The sequence below is a fragment of the Phoca vitulina genome, unplaced genomic scaffold (genome assembly GCF_004348235.1).
Source record: "Phoca vitulina isolate PV1807 unplaced genomic scaffold, GSC_HSeal_1.0 scaffold5, whole genome shotgun sequence".
In the NCBI taxonomy this organism is placed as follows: domain Eukaryota; kingdom Metazoa; phylum Chordata; class Mammalia; order Carnivora; family Phocidae; genus Phoca; species Phoca vitulina.
In genome coordinates, this window is record NW_022589708.1 from 61,371,582 (window position 1) to 61,385,950 (window position 14,369).

General features: G+C 39.0%; 1 protein-coding gene across 1 annotated transcript in view; it reads left to right on the plus strand.

The window, feature by feature from the left end:
- LOC116631482 (phosphatidylinositol 3,4,5-trisphosphate 3-phosphatase TPTE2-like) overlaps positions 1-14,369 on the plus strand; it is a 141,600-nt gene that overhangs the window by 52,039 nt on the left and 75,192 nt on the right. The window contains exons 11-12 of the mRNA XM_032402639.1: positions 6,773-6,823; positions 13,457-13,618. Of these exons, the coding sequence (XP_032258530.1) occupies positions 6,773-6,823; positions 13,457-13,618 (213 nt within the window). The remainder of the gene's footprint in view (positions 1-6,772; positions 6,824-13,456; positions 13,619-14,369) is intronic.

Genomic DNA, 14,369 nt, shown 5'->3' on the forward strand with positions numbered 1-14,369 from the left:
TGGTGTAGTCTTTAGGGTTTTCTATATATAGTATTAGGTCATCTGCAAATAGAGACTCTTTAACTTTCTCCTTACCAATTTAGATGACTTTTATTTCTTTTTCTTGTCTCATTGCTGTGGCTAGGACTTTCAGTACTATGTTGAATAAAAGTGATGAGAGTGGACATCCTTGTTTTGTTCCTGACCTTCAGGGAAAGTCTCCCAGTCTTTCACCATTGAGTATGATGTTAGTTGTGGGTTTGTCATGTATGGCCTCTATTATATTGAGGTATGTTCCCTCTAAACCTGCTTTGTTGAGTTTCTTTTTTTTCATCATGAATGGATGCTGTACTTTGTCAAGTGCCTTTTCTGCATAGATTGAAATGATCATATATGTTTTATCCTTTCTCTGGTCGATGTGTTGTATCACATTGATTGAATTGCAAATATTGAACCACTCTTGCATCCCTGGAATAAAGCCTACTTGATTTGGGTGAAAAGTTTTTTTTAATGTATTGTTGGATTTGGTTTGTTAGCATTTTGTTGAGGATTTTTCCGTCTATGTTCATCAGTGATATTGGCCTATAATTCTTTTTTTGTAGTGTCTATCTGGTTTTGGTATCAGGGTAATGCTTGCCTCATAGAATAAATTTAGAAGCTTTACTTCCTCTTCTATTTTTGGAATAATTTGAGAAGAATAGGTATTAACTCTTCTTTAAAGGTTTAATAGAATTCACCTGTGAATCCATCTGGTCCTGGACTTTTGTTTATCAGAAGTACTTTCAATTACTGGATCAATTTCATGCTAGTAATTGGTCTGTTCAAATGTTCTATGTCTTCCTGATTCAGTTTTGGGAGGTTCCTTGTTTCTAGGATTTATCCATTTCTTCTATGTTGTCCAATTTGTTCACATATAATTTTTCATGATATTCTCTTATAATCCTTTGTACTTTTGTGGCCTTGGTTGTTATCTCCCCTCCTTCATTTCTGAATTTATTTGTGTGCACTCACTCTCTCACATTCTCTCTCACTCTTGCTCTCGCTCTTTCTCTTTGAGTTTGGCTAAAGGTTTATCAATTTTGTTGATCCTTTCAAAGAACCAGCTCCTGGTTTCATTGATCTGTTCTATTGTTTTTAAGTCTCCATTTCACTTATTTCTGCTCTAAACTTTACTATTTCCTTCCTTCTACTGGCTTTGGGATTTGTCATTTTTTCAGTTCCTTTAGGTGTAAGGTTAGGTTGTTTACCTGAAATATTTCTTGCTAATTGAGGTAGGCCTGTATTGATATAATCTTTCCTCTTAGAACAGCTTTTGTTGCATCCCAAAGATTTTGGACCATTGTGTTTTCATTTTCATTTGTCCCCATGTATTTTTTTTTCCTCTTTGAATTCTTGGTTGACTCATTCATTGTTTAGTAGCATGTTATTTAGTTATTTGTGTTCTTTCTAGATTTTTTCTTTGATTTCTAGTTTAATACCATTGTAGTTGGAAAAGATACATGATATGATTTCAATCCTTTTGAATCTGTTGAGACTTGATTTCTGGTCTAACATGTGATTTATTCTGGGGAATGTTCCATGTGCACTCAAAAAGAATATGTATGCTGCTGTTCTAGGATGGAATGTTCTGAATATATGTGTTAGGTCCATCTGGTCCAACGTGTCATCCAAAAACTGTTTCCTTGTTAATTTTCTGTCTGGATGATCTATCCATTGATGTAAGTGGGGTGTTAAAGTCCCCTACTGTTATGTTATTACTCTCAATTTCTTCCTTTATGTCTATTAATAGTGGCTTTATGGATTTAGGTGTTCCCAGGTTGAGCACCTAATTGGTTATATTTGGGTGCATACAATTATGCCTTCTTGTTGGTTTGTTCCCTTTATGTTTACGTCTCTGTCTCTTGTTACAGTCTTTGTTTAAAGTCTGTTTTTCTGATATAAGTATTGCTATCACAGCCTTTTGCTTCCATTTTCATGGTAAATGTTTTTCCATCCCCTCACTTTCAATCTGCATGTCTTTGATCTGAAATGAGTCTCTTGTAGGCAGCATTTATAAATAGGTCTTGTTCTTATCCATTCAGTCACCCTGTGTCTTTTTATTGGAGCAGTTATTCCATTTACATTCTAAGTAATTATTATTAGGTATGTACTTCCATTTTGTTGCTTGTTTTTTATTTTTTTTTAAGATTTTATTTACATATTTGAGAGAGAGTGACAGAGGTAGTGAGAGAGAGCATGAGCAGGGGCAGGGGAGAGGGAGAAGCAGACTCCCTGCTGAGCAGGGAGCCAGACACGGGGCTCAATCCCAGGACCCTGAGATCATGATCTGAGCCAAAGGCAGATGCTTAACTGACTGAGCCACCCAGGCACCCCTTTCTTACTTGTTTTATAGTTGTTTTTGTAGTTCTTCTCTTGCTCTCTTCCCTTGTGGCTTGATGGTTCATTTAATGATATGTTTGGATTCCTTTCTCTTTATTTTTTGCATAATTACAGGTTTTTGATTTGTGGTTATCATTAGGTTCATGTATAACATCTTACGCATATAGCAGTCTACATTAAATTGATGGTTGCTTAAATTTGAACCCTTTCTAAAAGCACTATATTTTTACACACCCCCCTCACGTTTTATGTATGTGATGTCATACTTTACATCCTTTTATTTTGTGAATCCCTTGACTGATTTTTATAGATATAATTGATTTTACTACTTTTTGCTTTAACCTCCATACTGGCTTTATAAGTAATTAATTTACTACTTACTATGTTTGTATTTACATCTGAAATGTTTTCCTTTCATAATTTTCTTACTCTTCATAATGACCTTTTCTTTCCACAGAAAGAATTTCCTTTAACTTTTCTTCAAAGACTGGTTTAGTAGTAATGAACTCCTTTCACTTTTGTTTGGGAAACTATTCATCTCTCCTTCTATTCTGAATGACAGCGTTGCTGAGTAGAGTGTTCTTGAGTGCAGGTTTTTTCCTTTCAGCACTTTGAATATATTATGCCACTTTCTTCTGGCTTACAGAGTTTCTACTGAAAAATCATCTGATAGCCTTATGGGGTTTCCCTTTTATGTAACTTTTTATTTTCACTTGCTGCTTTAAAAAAAATCCCTTTATCACTACCTTTTGCCACTTTAAATGTTATGTGTCTTGCTGTAGACCTCTATGTATTGATTTTATTGGGGGCTCTCTGTGCCTCCTGGATCTGGATGTCTGTTTCCATCCCCAGATTTGGGAAGTTTTCAGTTGCTATTTCTTCAAATTTTCTGCCCCCTTTTCTTTCTCTTCTCCTTTTGGGATCTCTATAATGTGAGTGTTATTATGCTTGATGATTTTGCTGAGTTCCTAACCTATTCACATTTTTTATTCTTTTGTGTTGTTGTTCAGCTTGGTTGCTTTCTGTTACTCTATGTTCCAGCTTGCTGATTGATTCTTCTGGCTCCTCTAATCTACTATTTATTCCCTCTAGCATATTTTTAATTTCAGTTATTGAGTTCTTTACCTCTGATTGGTTCTTTTTTATATTTTATAGCTCTTTTTTGAAGGTCTCCCTGAGGTCCTCCACTATTTTTTTTAAATCCAGCAAGTATCTTTATGATCATTACTTTGAGTTTTTTTAATCAGGCATATTGCTTATCTCTGTCTCATTGTAGCTCTTTTGCTCTGGTTTTGTCCTGTCATTTAGGACACATTCCTCTGTTTCCTCACTTTAACTAACTCTCTGTGTTTATTTTTCTGTATAAGGAAAGTCAGTTATGTCTCCTGACTTTGAAAGTAGCGGCCTTAAGAAGAAGTTCTGTGGTGCCTATTTATCAGAAACAGGCACTTCAAGGGTTTCTTCTATGTGGATTCCATATACTCTACTGCTGTAGGCTGAGCCTCATTTTCCTTCAGTCCAGTTGGCTACAATGGCCTACTTTGCCTGTTGTGGGCAGAGTTTGGTCACTCTGCTGTTGAGGGGCCAGTCTGGGGCTGCTGTAGACTTGCAGTTGGGTGGTATCCGCAGTCAGACAAGATGCCTGCCCTTAACTCATTTGCTGGGGCTGCAGTCACACCGAACTCAGGCCATTCTCCCCGTGTTCTACCCTGAGAGGCTTTGGTTGGTGGGTGGGGCCTACAGGCTAACTAGATACCTGTCTCCAGTCCATCTGCCAGAACTGCAGTGACCCCAAACTATTGGTTTGTATCCCTGTGCTGCCCCCCTGGGATGTTTTTGTTGGCGGATGGGGTCAGCAATCAGATCAGACGCCTGCCCCCTGTCTGTCTGCTCAGGTGGCACGTGCATCAATGGACAGGGCACTCTGCACTGCCAGTTATAAGGTTCAGCTACTGGGACTGCAACAGAACTGGTGTGTATAGTATCTTCCCTTCTCCTCAGGGCAGGTGTCACTTTGGAGGAAGCCCCTCTGAGTGGGGCATGTGGGATGTGGCAGATCCACAGGAGAACATGGGGGCAGGGTACATGGTGTTAGCAAGGTAGGTGTAAAGTGTTCTCACTAGTTCCCACGAGTGCCAAGATATCTAGGCTGGGGAGGGGGCAAATGGTCCCACCAGCTCTTTTGTTCTTGGAGAAGTCTTCTGAAGGTCACTGCTCTCCAGCACATACTCTGAGATTAATAAATAAATCTCCTCCACTATATCCCAGGTATTTTTCAAACTGCTACTTCTGTGCTTATCTCAGTGGGATTGTAGGTTATTCTGGCTACTTAAGGGCAGGGACTCAGTTTCCTATTGCCCTCTGGCTCTCTTAGAACTAAGCCCACTGATTTTTAAAGTACCCTGAGTTAAGCCCTGCTGGTTGTACAAACTCACTAAGTTAAGCCCCACTGGCTTTCAAAGCCAGATGTTATGGGGCTCATCTTCCCATTGCGGGTCCCTGTGTCTGGGGTACCTGCTGTGGAGTCTCCTCCTCTCGCTTTTCCATGCTTGTGGGTCCCTCTTGTTTGCGGTTAGTCTCAGCAGGAGTTTTGTTCCCCACTGCATCTCCACCCCACCTACCCTTTTCAATGTGGCCTCCTCTCTACGATGAACTGTGGAAGGTCTCTTCTGCCAGTCTTTGGGTTATTTTCTGGGTTAGTTACACTATTATGGCTATTATCTTGGTGTGCCCACGGTGAACTTAGGATCCTCCTACTCCACTATCTCCCAGAAGTCCCCTGAAAACCTGCAATATTAAAGCCATACTATTATGGAGAATTTGATGTTATTTATCCTTGGTTTTAGAATCATTTGTTTACATTGCATGCTATGTTAATAATGATTATTTAGACTTAGTTCTGAATATTTATGATTTCTTAACACCTTGTCTTTATAAGGCATTTCCTTATTCCTGAGTTCTTCATTTTGATTCATTGCTCAGTTGGCACTTCTTCGAGTAATTGTTTTTAGGAGAGGCACATGTCTGTCATGTTTTGAGTCATGGCATGTTGGAGGGTGTTTTTCTGTTCCTCTCAAATATGAATAATGCTTCTCCTGGACATAGAATTACTGAGTCACAGTTCTTCCCCAGCAAACTCCACACACATTGTTTGAAGCTGCACTCTTAACACACTATTTTTTTTTTTAAATCTCAACTGTATATTTATTGGAGTAGTTTTGAAAAAGATAGGGGAGTTAAAGCCTCCCCTTTGTGCCTCATGATTCTGTCAGGCATGGGTTCTCTCTGGTCGCTTTGTCAAGTAAATTCAGATTTATTATAAAATTTCTTCACTACCCAGAGATCCAGTCTGTGTGGGATCAGGAGGGCGTGTTTTAAAAAAATGGCAGCCTCAGGGCAATTCCCCTCTTTTGGCCAATCAATCATGTGTCCACATTAGCCTCAGCTTCCTAAGCCTGGGCAGACGTGGTGAGTGTAGGTTGGGGGGAGAATTTGTAGGGAGCAGGGAGCTCTTATATCTCAGGTTACCCTAATAGCATTCATCGGTAGCCAATTTTGGCAGGGCCCAGTTCTATTCATCTGTTCACTCCATTGTCCAGTCCAGTCTTGGGTGCAGGCTATAAGCACTACTTTGGCATTAATGCCACTTGGGGTGGAATTTGGGTCCTGTGTTGTAGGCTTCAGCATGGCAATAATTTGCTCCCCAGTAGTTACCTTGTCTCCAGGCAGAGAATAAAAGGAGGCATAGCTGGAGGCTCCATTAAACAGGCTCCTCCTCCTCCTATTAATGGAAGGAGCTCAGTCTTTAGGGTGTTTCTCCTTTGAAATGTATCTTACTAAAATTCTGTATCTCCAAAGTGCACTTGCCACCCCAATATGACTCTCATTAATGATTAAGTGTTGTGTTCCTGGGTGTCTTTTTTCAAGAGATGAATATTATAAGACAAGAGTATCATTTACTCTCTATCCATCCCTGAAGTCCTTTATTTTGCTGCTATGGAAACAGGTCTGGCCAAGGTTTGATGACTCCCACAGCTCCTTAATGAGAGAGATAGAACATTGATTGATCTCTTCTACCATGTCTTTCTGTCTCCATGTTATCTTGCTTTAGTTGATGATCCCAACTTTAATAATACTGTAAACTTGGGATTGGGGCTTTACAGGCAATGGAAATATTACTAAACATAGTTTAGGTTTTATTTGCATTTATTCTACGTATGAAAGTTAAAAAAAATCGTGAAGCAGGACATTGAAAATCTTGGTAAAAAGCATTTTGTTTTGCAACTTCTGAAGAACTCTCTTTCAAACTATATTTATGAAGTCCTTTTTTATTGGCTAAATTCATATTCTATATTAGAAGAAGTCTGTGATAAACTTGAAAACTCTGGAATTTAATTTTTACTTCTTTTTGCAGCAGCATGATTAAGAGAATTGTATACTCACTTACATCGTCACTCATGTTCAGGTATGTGAGACCCTAGAAAAGGAGATAATTACACATATTGTTTAATATTTTTTAATGTTAAAGAACCTGGGGGGGGGGAATATTTCCACTGTCAGTATGTTGCTAAATAGCCCTTGTGCCCCATTTAATGTAACATAATTTGTCTTGAAATTTTAATTTAAGCTGAACATTAAGAATTGCAAAGAAATGGTATCTAAGCCTGATAATAACATATTAGTAAGTTTTTTCTACCTGTAAAAGTAAAATTAATGAAGTATGCTGTTTAAAATTCTTTAACTGTTTTTATTAAACACTTTATTTGTCCAGAAGTACTCCTTAATTCTGGAAGCATTCTACTTAGGCTTCTTCTCTACATGACAGTAAGATTTCAAGCTATGATACAGAGTCACACAAAATACTTGCTTCCTTTTAAATTTGTTTAAAATTTAAATTTCAATTTTTTTTTGTTATTATGTTCAGTCACCATATAGTACAAAAAATATTTAGAATTTAAAATTTATAATATTTTAATTTGCATTGCCATTATAAGCAAGTATTTTTTTAATTTTTTATTTTTTATTAAGTTATGTTAGTCACCATATAGTACATCATTAGTTTTTGATGTAGTGAACCATGATTCATTGTTTGCGTATAACACTCAGTGTTCCATGCAATACATACCCTCCTTAATACCCATCAGTGGGCTAACCCATCCCCCCCCACACCCCTCCCCTCTAAAACCCTCAGTTTGTTTCTCAGAGTCCATAGTCTCTCATGGTTCATCTCCCCCTCCAATTTCCCGCCCCCCCTTCATTTTTCCCTTCCTTCTAATATCCTCCATGCTATTCCTTATATTCCACAAATAAGTGAAACCATATAATTGACTTTCTCTGCTTGACTTATTTCAGTTAGCATAATCTCCTCCAGTCCCATCCATGTTGATGTAAAAGTTGGGTATTCATCCTGTCTGACGGCTGAGTAATATTCCTTTGTATATATGGACCACATCTTCTTTATCCATTCATCTGTTGAAGGGCATCTCAGCTGTTTCCACAGTTTGGCTATTGTGGACATTGCTGCTATGAACACTGGGGTGCATATGGTCTTTCTTTTCACTACATCTGTGTCTTTGGGTTAAATACCCAGAAGTGCAATTGCTGGGTCATAGGGTAGCTCTATTTTTAATTTTTTGAGGCACCTCCACACTTGTTCTCCAAAGTGGCTGTACCAACTTGCATTCCCACCAACAGTGTAATATGGTTCCCTTTTCTCCACAATCTCTCCAACATTTGTTGTTTCTTGCCTTGTCCATTTTTGCCATTCTAACTGGTGTAAGGTGGTATCTCAATGTGGTTTTGATTTGAACTTCCCTGATGGCTAATGATGATGAACATTTTTTCATGTGTCTGTTAGCCATTTGTTTGTCTTCTTTTGAGAAGTGTCTGTTCATGTCTTCCGCCCATTTTTTGACTTATTTGTTTTTTGGGTGTTGACTTTGAGAAGTTCTTTATAGATCTTGGAAATCAGCACTTTGTCTGTAGTGTCATTTGCAAATGTCTTCTCCCATTCTGTGGATTGCCTCTTTGTTTTGTTGACTGTTTCCTTTGCTGTGCAGAAGCTTTTCATCTTGATGAAGTCCCAAAAGTGCATTTTTGCTTTTGTTTCCCTTGCCTTTGGAGATGTATCTTGAAAGAAGTTGCTGTGGCCGATGTCAAAGAGGTTACTGCCTATGTTCTCCTCTAGGATTTTGGTGGATTCCTGTCTCACATTTAGGTCTTTCATCCATTTTGAGTTTATCTTTGTGAATGGTGGAAGGGAATGGTCGAGTTTCATTCTTCTGTATATAGTTGTTCAATTTTCCCAGCACCATTTATTGAAGAGACTGTCTTTTTTCCATTGCATATTTTTTCCTGCTTTGTCAAACATTATTTGACCATAGAGTTGAGGGTCCATATCTGGGCTCTCTATTCTGTTCCATTGGTCTATATGTCTGTTTTTGTGCCAGTACCATGCTGTCTTGGTGATCACTGCTTTGTAATACAGCTTGAAATCAGGCAACATGATGCCACCAGCTTTGTTTTTCTTTTTCAGCATTTCCTTGGCAGTTCAGGGTCTTTTCAGATTCCATACAAATTTTAGGATTGTTTGTTCCAGCACTTTGAAAAATGCCATTGGTATTTTGATTGGGATGGCGTGGAAGGTATAGATTGCTCTGGGCAGCATAGACATTTTAACAATGTTTATTCTTCTGATCCATGAGCATGGAATATTTTTCCATCTTTTTGTGTCTTCTTCCATTTCTTTCATGAGTGTTCTGTAGTTCCTAGAGTATAGATCTTTGGTTAGGTTTATTCCGAGGTATCTTATGGTTTTTGGTGCTATTGTAAATGGAATCGATTCTCTAATTTCTCTTTCTACAGTTACATTGTTAGTGTATAAGAAAGCAACTGATTTCTGTGCATTGACTTTGTATCCTGCCACATTACTGAATTGCTGTATGAGTTCTAGTAATTTGGGGATGGAGTCTTTTGGATTTTCCACATAAAGTATCACGTCATCTGCGAAGAGAGAGATTTTGACTACTTCTTTGCCAATTTGAATACCTTTCATTTCTTTTTGTTGTCTGATGCTGTTGCTAGGACTTCTAGTACTATGTTGAACAATAGTGGCATGAGTGAGCATCCTTGTCGTGTTCCTGATCTTAAGGGAAAGGCTCTCAGCTTTCCCCATTGAGAATGGTATCTGCTGTGGGTTTTTCATAAATGGATTTTATGAAATTGAGGAATGTTCTTTCTATCCCTATACTCTGAAGAGTTTTAATCCGGAAAGGATGCTGTATTTTGTCAAATGCTTTTTCTGCAGAGGATCATATGGTTCTAGTCTCTTATTAATGTGTTCTATCACGTTGATTGAGAATGTTGAACCACCCTTGCATCCCAGGAATAAATCCCACTCGGTCATGGTGGATAATCCTTGTAATGCGTTGTTGGATCCTATTAGCTAAGATTTTGATGAGAATTTTGGTGTCCGTATTTATCAGGGATATTGGTCTGAAATTCTCCTTTTTGATGTGGTCTTTGCCTGGTTTGGGGATCAAGGTAATGCTGGCCTCATAGAATGAGTCTGCAACCTTTCCTTCTGTTTCTATTTCTTGAAACAGCTTCAGGAGAATAGGTATTATTTCTTCTTTGACTGTTTGGTAGAATTCCCCAGGGAATCCATCAGGCCCTGGACTCTCATTTTTTGGGAGGTTTTTGTTCACTGCTTCAATCTGATTACTGGTTGTTGGTCTATTCAGGTTGTCAGTTTCTTCCTGTTTCAGTCTTGGTAGTTTATAGGTTTCCAGGAAGGCATCCATTTCTTCCAGGTTTCTTAATTTATTGGCATATAGTTGTTGACAATAATTTCTAATAATTGTTTCTATTTTCTTGGTGTTAGTTGTGATCTCTCCCCTTTCATTCATAATTTTATTAATTTGGATCCTTTCTCTTTTCTTTTGGATAAGTCTGGCCAGTGGTTTATCTATCTTATTAATTCTTTCAAAGAACCAGCTTCTAGTTTCATTGATCTGATCTACTGTGTTTCTGGTTTCTAATTCATTGATCTCTGCTCTAATCTTAATTATTTCTCTTCTAATGTGTGGCTTAGGTATCGTTTGTTGTTTTTTCTCCAGTACTTTAAGGTGTACAGTTAGTTGGTGAATTCAGGATTTTTCTGTTTTTTTGAATGAGGCTTGGATGGCTATGTATTTCCCCCCGAGGACCACCTTTGCAGTATCCCATAGGTTTTGGACCGATGTGTTTTTGTTCTCATTGGTTTCCATGAATTGTTTAAGTTCTTCTTTGATTTTCTGGTTGACCCAAACATTCTTTAAGCAGAGTGGTCTTTAGCTTCCAAGTGTTTGAATTTCTTCCAAATTTTTTCTTGTGATTGAGTTCTAGTTTCAAAGCATTATGGTCTAAGAATATGCAGGGGAAAATCTCAGTCTTTTGGTATCTGTTGAGACCTGATTTGTGACCCAGTATGTGGTCTATTCTGGAGAAAGTTCCATGTGCGTTCAAGAAGAATGAGTATTCTGTTGTTTTAGGGTGGAATGTTCTGTATATATCTATGAGGTCCATCTGGTCCAGTGTTATTCAAAGCTCTTGGTTTTTTTGTTGATTTTCTGCTTAGATGATCTGTCCATTGCTGAGAGTGGAGTGTTGAGGTCTCCTACTATTAATGTATTATTATCAATATGTCTCTTTATTTTGGTTAACAGTTGGCTTATGTAGCTGGCTGCCCCCATGTTGGGGGCATAGATATTTACAATTGTTAGATCTTCTTGTTGGATAGACCCTTTAAGAATGATATAGTGTCCTTCTGTATCTCTAACTACAGTCTTTAGCTTAAAATCTAATTTGTCTGATATGAGAATTGCTACCCCAGCTTTCTTTTGAGGTCTGTTGGCATGAAAGATGGTTTTCCATCCCTTCACTTTCAATCTGGATGTATCTTTAGGTTCAAAATGAGTCTCTTGTAGAAAGCATATGGATGGGTCCTGTCTTTTTATCCAACCTGCAACCCTGTGCCATTTTATGGGAGGATTTAGACCATTTACATTGAGAGTGATTATTGAAAGATGAATTTATTGTCATCATGTTGCCTATGAAGTCCTTGTTTCTATAGCTTGTCCCTGTAAATTTCTGTTCTATATCACTCTTGGGGTCTTTCTCCTTTTATAGAACCCCCCTTAATATTTCTTGCAGGGCCTGCTCAGTGGTCACATATTCTTTCAGTTTCTGCCGGTCCTGGAAGCTCTGTATCTCTCCATCCATTCTAAATGAAAGCCTTGCCGGATAAAGTATTCTTGGCTGCATGTTCTTCTCATTTAGTACCCTGAATATGTCTTGCCAGGCCTTTCTGGCTTGCCAGGTCTCTGTGGATAGGTCCGACGTTATTCTGATGTTCCTCCCTCTGTACATAAGGAATCTCTTCCCCCTAACTGCCCTTAGGATGGTTTCCTGGGTTCTAAGATTTGCAAGTTTTACTATTGCATGCCGGGGTGTTCGTCTGTTCTCCTTGATCTTGGGAGGGGTCCTCTCTGCCTTTAGGACACAAATGTTTGTTTCATTCCCCAGATTAGGGAAGTTCTCAGTTACGATTTGCTCAAATATATCTTCTAGTCCTCTCTCTCTCTCCACAACCTTAGGGTTGTTGGCCTCTTGTTCTTCCGGCCTGTTTTCTGGGGGAGGGGCCTGCCATGCTGCTACTCAGGCAACTTTGTTTGGGCAGAGTTGCCCTGCCCCCTGTGGCGGGGAATGGGCTCAGTGAAAACTAGTTTTGGGGGGCTTTTGTTCTCTGGTGGCTTTCCCTGGCAGAATTCTACATCTCTTCCAAGAGTCAGAGCAGAAGAGACCATTTCCAACCCTCTGCCTCAGAACAGAGAGATCGCAGTCTGTTCTTCAGTGAGCTCTTCAGGCTACACTGTCTCCATTTCTGTCTGTTCCTAAAAACCATAGCGACCTGGGTTGTGTGCCCCACAGCAGCACTCCCAGTCCTTGCCTCCAGGTCAGGCACATCTCTGCCCTTTGTGCTTCTAAAACCACCAGCTGCTGCCAGTTCATACGCATGCCCCCGCAGCTCCAGGTTTCAGTCTGGGGGGCTGTCCTAAAGTCCTTTCCCTGCCGCTACCAGTCTGTGAGTCTGTGCCGGGTCCCCAGTGCAGGAGGCTGTCAGGCACCAGTGGTGCAGGATCCCAGAGGCTCCCTCCTCCTTCCATTTATCTTCCAATATCTGCCCGTGGAATCACAGCTCCCCGCTTCATACCTCAAAACCAACCACCAGGGATATTCTGTTTGTAGAGATCCAGACAGATCTTCTTACATCTCAGGCTGATTTCATGGGTGTTCAGAATGTTCTGGTAGATATCCAGCTCAAATCAGGGGACTGGTTGAAATCGGTTCCCCTACTCCTCTGCCATCTTTTCGAGTCACTCAAGAAAGTATTTTGAAGACTAATGAATTTATCTTCTAAGATTATACAAGTAGTGTAATCAGTTTATGAAGAATGTGTTTAGAATATATGAAAGAAAGGCTTAGGAGGTACTTTAGAGTTCAATCATGATATATATTTATGGAATTGAATTCCTTATCATGTGCCCAGCACTTTGCTAGAAGCATCTATTAATATATAATCTTACTGATAAAACATCTTACTAGTCAAAGTGGTCTTTTAAGGGCTTATGTTAGTCATGCTCTCACTTGGTTTTCATTGCTAAATTTGTAGAAGTTATCAATATGAATGAGGTTTTATTTATTATGAGAAATTGGTAGAAGCCCCTTAAAAAATTCTCAGATTTAAGAAGAGTTTACAAGTAGAGACATGTAACTTTAATTCAGGTTGCCTGTGCTATCTTAGAGTATTAATCTGATGTGTCTTTTATAAAAGGGCATGATGACATGAAATGGTGGTATGGGAATTTTAATTCTCTAACAACGGCTTCCATTGGGTGAAAACTTAGTAATTGTTTTGAGATTCTAAGGCAACACAGTATTCCCTACCAGTGGACAATTTAATCCTATATGACATCTTGGTATCATATCATTGGCCTAAAGGTACCCTAACTTGAGGAGTGAAAACCACTTTATCTTTATTCTATTTTTTTTGTTGTAGAATATTTGGAATTTTGCTGATTTTTGTGGATCTGTCCCTCATCATTACAGACCTACTTGTCACTGAGAGCACAATGTTCATTCCTTTGGAGTATCGTTCAATTTCTTTAGCTATTGCTTTATTTTTTTTCGTGGATGTTCTTCTTCGAGTATATGTAGAAGGGTAAGTTTGATTAATTTTTTAAAAGCATGTAAAGCTATTTTGTACTGCTATGAGAAGCATCCCCAAATAATTACCAAGTCAGCCCAACAAATGTGTCCCTCTTTATCAAAATAATTCTCCTCGGAGGCATGGTCAACAAGAAAACAATCCAAATTCCAATTTCTACTAGATTGGGCTTTAATATTATTGTTGCAACTGGCACTCTAGTTTCCAGCAATGTATTATAGATCCTTCAACAGGTAAAGCTTAAAGGGTTTGCAAAGTGGGGCCAGGCAGCTATTGTGTCTGCATGCACATAATTAAGAGGACAATGTGGGGGAGGTATAAATATAAATCTCACCAAGAGTTGAATCTAAATAAAAGCTGACAGTGTATCAGTACTAGATAATAGATCAGGAACAACCCCCTACCTCAGTTAAAATAAAAATTTATGTTAAAGTACATAAAAGATCTGAGCATGCTCATTCTATCAATGAAGCTTGGTGGTGAGGCAGCAGCTGATTTTCTCTGCTTGCTGGCTTTGTGAAAATGTGGATGAAGTGAGCCAAGCCCTGGAAGATGTCAGCGATGGAGTCAGGGACTAATTCCCCAGCCTCATTTCATCCAGAGCATTTCAGAAGGCTACTTGTCTCCTCTCCTGCTGAACTTCTATCCTCATACTTCAGAACCAAGGACTGTTTTTACCCCCAGGTTACTCAGAGCCTGAGAGGGGCTACCCCAGAATTGGAAGAAGGGTTCCTTGGAGCACCAG